At 35.9% G+C, this 6,170-nt stretch overlaps 1 protein-coding gene across 1 annotated transcript; it reads right to left on the reverse strand.

The window, feature by feature from the left end:
* Positions 1–1,109: 1,109 nt before the first annotated feature.
* Positions 1,110–3,986, reverse strand: LOC122048220. The gene is made up of 9 exons (XM_042609814.1): positions 3,725–3,986; positions 3,370–3,602; positions 3,116–3,297; positions 2,743–3,027; positions 2,612–2,670; positions 2,480–2,516; positions 2,295–2,366; positions 1,852–2,176; positions 1,110–1,716 (listed from the first exon to the last, which is right to left on the reverse strand). The coding sequence occupies exons 1-9, from the start codon at positions 3,984–3,986 to the stop codon at positions 1,339–1,341; spliced, it is 1,833 nt and encodes a 610-aa protein (XP_042465748.1). The 3' UTR covers positions 1,110–1,338.
* Positions 3,987–6,170: the final 2,184 nt, after the last annotated feature.

The following is a 6,170-nucleotide window of genomic DNA, read 5'->3' on the forward strand; positions in this document are numbered from 1 at the left end:
TTAAGATTTTTTAAGTAATAAAAATTCAAGCATAGAATGAATTTTCAAAGATATTTGTAACTCAACAATAATTTTTGGAAAAAAAAATTAGCTTAAAAAGACATATTCGAATTTTGGAAGAAAAAAACTTTGCACTTAAAAACCTATTCAAAAGACATAGAATTTTAAGCATGGTAAAAAAAAAATTAATGCTTGCAATTAATTAAAAAGGTAAATCCAAGAGTCCAAGCATTTGATTTTGCGTAATTTAATATTGAAAGTATAATATTTGAAAATAAATTATCTATTAATTTGTCCTTTAGTTCTGAATAATTTAATTTCATTAAATTTGACTTGTTGTTGAATATTAATTTTAGATTAACTATATTTATTCTAATTAGCTTAAAATTGTTGATTTCAGATTAATTGACTTAGATTTGGTATTAGATTTGGAATGATTAAACTTTTACTTTGAATTATTTTGTGAGTACGCCAATTAAAAATAAATAAGGGTTAATCATTATGGAAACTTCTGGGGATATTTAGAAGAACCCGAATGACATTAAAAAGGGAAGAATATGGATTAACTATGTTTAAAATTAAACCCTAAGTATTTCAAATACATATAAATACCTTTAGATTATGGGGAAATTGTTCTAAAATCCCCATGCAAACCTAAACACTTGGATTTAAAGGCAATTTCCTATTAATAAATTTCCAAAAAAAATTCAAATTTTGCTCATTTGCCAATAGACCAAATAACTAGCATATTAGTGATTTTGCTTGATTTGATGAAAGCAAAAGAATAACTATTCCCTTTGTAAGAGCCAAATAATGGTTGTAAAAATCAGTAGTGTGATGTTCTTAAAATAGGTACAGGACGAGGAAAAAAAAAAGAGAGAACTCTATGCATAATATAATGTCACTTTTCCAGTTTTTGTCCCCTTTAGAAGCTTCCCCACCTTCGTCTTCATTATGTCAAGAAAATGGGATAGTAAAAAGATTTCAAGCTCAAGATTATACTTTCATCAAACAGAAAAAAAAAATCTAGATCAAAACTCTATGATTGGCATCCACATATGTTCCTTGGAGCTTCATCTTCACACTGTATGCAATTTATCTGACTAAAATAATTTACAATGTCTTATAAACAAACTCTCAGGCATCAAAACTGAATATTGATCCAACTGGATAACCAGAAGCACTATTTGTTATATGTTAGCATCTACAAATACAAATATGTGCATCTCTTTTTCTCTTGATCCAGATTAAGGACATCATTAAACATACACAAATTTGGACAAATAAGGCAACTCAACTGAGACAGCAATATCATTGGACTTTTGAAATCTTCTCCTCTTACAAAGGCATATGTGGCGGACCGGACTGAGCTATGAACTGCTTGCTGTATATCCGGTGTCGCCTCTCCCTCGCGTAAATGACCCAAAAAATCAAAGACAGCATAACGGCAGTAGATACCATCACAAGACCAATATAGGTCCATGCACTGTATAGTTCGAGGCCAGGACAATTGTTCTCACTTAATGAACTAAAGGTATCGCGCACAAAAGTGCAATCTGCTAGCTGAAGGAGGAAAGGTCCATATAAGTAAAGTCCTTTGCTTACATTTGTTGCTGCTGTCATTTGATTGTAGATGCTTGGAGTAAGTCGACCAACCGTAGTGCAAACATCATTTCCGTTTACTGATGTGATTTCACAAATGTAGCTTTTCCACACCTACATCAGGAATTATGAACACAAATGTATGTGGTCATTTGGTCTTTCTGAATTAAAAACCATAACAGCTATATTGTCCTGCATTACTTCAAGAAGCATAGACATATACTCCACTTAACTTAGATGTTTACTTACCGTGGATGAGTTAAGGAAGTTGACCTCCCCTTTGGCACACGCACGAGTACTCATGTCGGCGTTGAATGGATTGCAGAGTGCGGGCACCAGTGGACCAGATTGATTGTAATAGAGAGGTGCTAGAACAGGAGGGAAGTTTCCGTTGGAAACATTGCTGATGACCTGATTGACAACATTCACAATCTGGAAGGTAACTTCCTTGCTTCTGTACATTGATTCATTGGCAGTAGTAGCATCAACACAGGGAAGAATGTCATCTAGAGCTGTGTGTGAATGTGGATGATCAACCCATTGATCCATCGCGACACATGCATCTCCAACTACACTGCCAAACAAACAGTTGGTATTGGATCCAAATTGAAGTTTTGACTTCAACGCAAGATAAACCAGTGAGTAATGACTACATTTCAGATATCAAGACATCAGTATAATTCTCTACTTACTTGTGCAGAAGAAGAAAAACACCACATAAAATAAATGTGCCTGCTACAAGGATCCATCCAACAAGTACTAACCTGCATAGTTTTTACAAAAAAAAAACAAAAAAATTCAAGTCCCTGTTCCAATAGCAACTTGGCCGAAAGATGATATAACACGAACAACATGGTGAAGAATTACTTTCACATACATTGACACGAGGAATTGCAGCCCAAATATGGAGAAAACTGCATGTTAGACATAGGAAAAGTGGTAATTTAGTGATCCAAAAGAAGGAAGAATTATAGACTAAAGCTTCACAATTATAGGTTAAAGTGCTTACGGAATCCAAGGAATGCCAAACCTAGCATGACTGCAGCAATTATAATCAGATCCAATCTCCTGCAATGCACAAGATCTCAGTACACATGATTTGGATTAAACATTGTTGTGCAAGGAGACTGTTAGACGCACACTGTATCGAGCACAATCTGAATTTTTTTTGAATTCTCCATCGTCTTACTAGAGAGTTCGTTTGCTGATGAGTTGAGTTTCCTCTGAATAGTATCGATCTTCATCTGGACGTCAGCTGGCAGGAAGACCTGATCCACTCCAACCTTCTTCGCAGCAGCCAAACTGCTCGAGAACTTGTGGAGATTATCAGCTGTCAAGTTAGCTTGACCGACCACATATTCCAGAGTTTTTGAAGTGCTATTGTGGAACATTCCCTGGCCTTTATACAACACGCCGGATCCAATGCTGAGTTCATTGTATGAGTTGAGTTAGATGGAATGCGACGACAAGTCTAAGCAAGAAGCAATGTTGGGTTTAAGAAGTTGGATTGTACATGGCAGCGCAGGTAAACAAGATGAGGAGAATAAGAGAGAGCGCGTAGGCAACGCGAGAATACGAATGGTTTCTTCGTCGGCAGAAGCAGAGACAGCAACAGATGAAGAACAAAACCAAGCCAAATCCGAGAAACCAAGCTATGGAAATGGCGAAGAGCGGAGCGGCAGTAAAACCAACGGACTGCAAATTCAAGCAAGAACTTTTCAAGGAAGATTCAAACGACAACGCATGAGGAAAAAAAGTAGAACTGACAGCCCAGTAATGCTGATCGCTGATGTTCCAGCCACCGGTGTAATGCTTGTATCCATTCAAAGGGTCTTTCCTATATGTCTTTTCGGCAGCCAATATGAAGGTGCTGTTCTCCACCGTACCGTTCTTGGTCACCGGAGCTTCGGCGACCAACCTTCTCCATGGACCCAACCCTTTCTCTTGTCCTTTACCTGATTGCCGATGCAAATTTCCCAACCAAGCGTTATTTTTCTTTTCTGCTCATCAAATTCCCATCTTTGCACAAAGTTTCAAAAGTTTTTGCATGAAAGAATCACGTTTTTCTACCAAAATGCAATTTTTTTCCCCTTCCAATTCACAAAAGAAAGGAGAGGATCACCTGATGCGGATGCTTGGGCAATGGAGGAGGGAAGGAAGAAGAGCCCGAGAAGCGTAACAGAAAGGAAAGCGCCAGGTAATGATGCCATGCCTGTCCGGGGCGGGCTGCTCTGTTCCCGGAGAGGCATTGGGTTGGGGAAAATGTAGAAGAAGAAAAAACAAGGAGGATCGCAAACGACGACGTCTGGATTCCAAAGGCAGCCGATCTTTTGTTGCCTTATATAAGTAATAATTTCTGGCGTTATTGATGCGATGGTCGCCATGTCTTCCGGGTGCGTGTTAAAGAATCTGTGGCTTTAATGTCTCGCTCTTTCAATTCCATCCATCGTCGTTTCCTTGTTTAGTGACTGCCGAAAACTGGAAAGGAGAGGCAGAAATGGAAGAGCAACCTTAAATTCTTCCACAATCTCTAAGCTCGTGCTGCGCTTTATTTTATCTTCCCTAATATTTTGTGAATGGAATTATTGTGAGTTCAAATCATCACTTTCCAATCAGACACTCTGAAAATGGTTACATTAGTAATTTTGATTGTATTTATGTTATTACCTTTGAATTATAATTTACAGCTTATTTATGAAATATTTTAAAATGCAAAAAGATGTTATGTTCTGGATATATGTAATCACTTCATGATCTGAGTGAATAGTTTGTTTCTGCAAAAATAATTGCTTACGTACATTTCTTAGATTACTCATTTTCTTAATTTATCCTATATCCAGACTAGTCACATCTTTCTGCCGATACTAACATTATCACCTGGGTAGCCTCCTCTTTCCATCAATGTTAACCCGGGTTATCCTTCTTTTTCTTTTCATTTTTTTCCTTTCCTCTCACGTAAATTGGGTCCTCATACATAGATGGCTACACCCTTGATCCCAATAAGAAATGTTTCAGGGTATAAGTGTTTCGTATATTTCTTCTAAATTTTTTCGGTCCCATTATTTTTAGAGATGGACAACTTAGTCTCACTGATCGACCACCAGTCAAATTCTGAAGCACGAGCAACTCCTCATCTAACAATCAACATCTCAGATTTTTTTTGTCTTGTAGGAAAAAATATCATATAATACGTCATAATTAAAGTTCAAACTATGAATATTTAATAAATTATTTGAATTTTTATCATCCTGGGAGCCCTATATTCCTTCTCAAGTACTATTTGCTAATCAACTTGGCAAAATATCGTATTTATCGTTGGAATATGCCCCAAATTCATAATTAATCAGGTTTGTACCTAGTACTTGCCAACGGGTAGCTAGATAGATTTATCTTGAATATTTCCGGATCAACTTGACAAGACACTTTATTTATTGTTGGGATATACCTCAAATTCATAATTAAGTATGTTTGTAACTGCTAATCCACTAGGATTTTGATTGTATCCTTGTCCTTGTGGTCGTGAATTCTTTCCTTCGCTGGATGGACATAAGCACCAATGCCAAACTAGGTAAGTTCTTTCTTTTCTTGACTTTTGTTTTTTGTTTGGTTCTCGCATTACTGTCTCTTTAGTGGAATTTTCACTTTCTCTCAACAAACTAGCAACTTACAAATACGGCAATTTTCCCAAAGTTTATGATGGCCCAAAAGATTCTCCAGATTTTAAAATATCTGAGAAGGTGCATGTCGTTTGCTATTTTATCCTAATATGGTAAAAGTTAACTTTTTCTTCTCTTTTAACAAACAACCCCCCCCCCCCCCCCCCCCCCCCTCCCCTCTCTTTTAATTAAATTAAAATTTTCTCTCTTTTGTATGCATGTAGCAAGTGCTATGGTGCTTATTTCGAAAAAAATCAGCATTGTCATAGTATTGCTGCATTAAACTGTGGCATTAATTTTTTAAAACAATAAAGAATAACATATTTAGATTTTGGAGCATGATAAAAATTCATAGGAATTATAATGAATTTAATCGAAGCTATCTAAGTTCGTTCATCAATGGGGTTTGATCGAAATTTATTGTAGATCTAAGGGATTTGAATTTTTAAAAAAATTGATATGTAATAGAAAAGGGTAATGCAGTGAAGATATTTATAGTGTTCATACCTAATTCTGACATCCCTAGGATAAATTATGTATATGTATCAATTATCTTAAAGTTATAAATTTTGAAAACTTTCTAATCACTGTTGTTATTGACTTCGAGCTGATATCTCTGAACACATATAGACTCTGGAGTACTTCAAAAACCTATAGCATTTTGAATAAGTAGAATCGGAGCGTTCTAAATCCATCAATAGGTTTTGATCGAAATTCATTGATGGACATAAGAGAATTGGATTTTTTAAAGTGGACATATAATGGAAGAGGGTAGTAAGTGAAGGTATTTTATGGTGTCTATGTCTAGTTTTGACATCTCTATAATAAGTTATTTATACGTATCAATTATCTTAAAGTCATAAACTTTGAAAACCTTCTAATCACTGATGTTAATAAATTCGAGCTGATATC

Source organism: Zingiber officinale, chromosome 2B, assembly GCF_018446385.1.
Source record: "Zingiber officinale cultivar Zhangliang chromosome 2B, Zo_v1.1, whole genome shotgun sequence".
Lineage (NCBI taxonomy): Eukaryota > Viridiplantae > Streptophyta > Magnoliopsida > Zingiberales > Zingiberaceae > Zingiber > Zingiber officinale.

What these genes read in the sequence shown, in the direction of transcription:
- LOC122048220 (XM_042609814.1), bottom strand. Translation starts at nt 3,986, where the DNA reads ATGGCGACCATCGCATCAATAACGCCAGAAATTATTACTTATATAAGG. An exon ending in TTTGGCATTCCTTGGATTCC is followed by an intron (nt 2,517 to 2,611) that starts GTAAGCACTTTA and finishes TCTAACATGCAG; the next exon opens with TTTTCTCCATATTTGGGCTG. An exon ending in CTGCAATTCCTCGTGTCAAT is followed by an intron (nt 2,367 to 2,479) that starts GTATGTGAAAGT and finishes AAAACTATGCAG; the next exon opens with GTTAGTACTTGTTGGATGGA.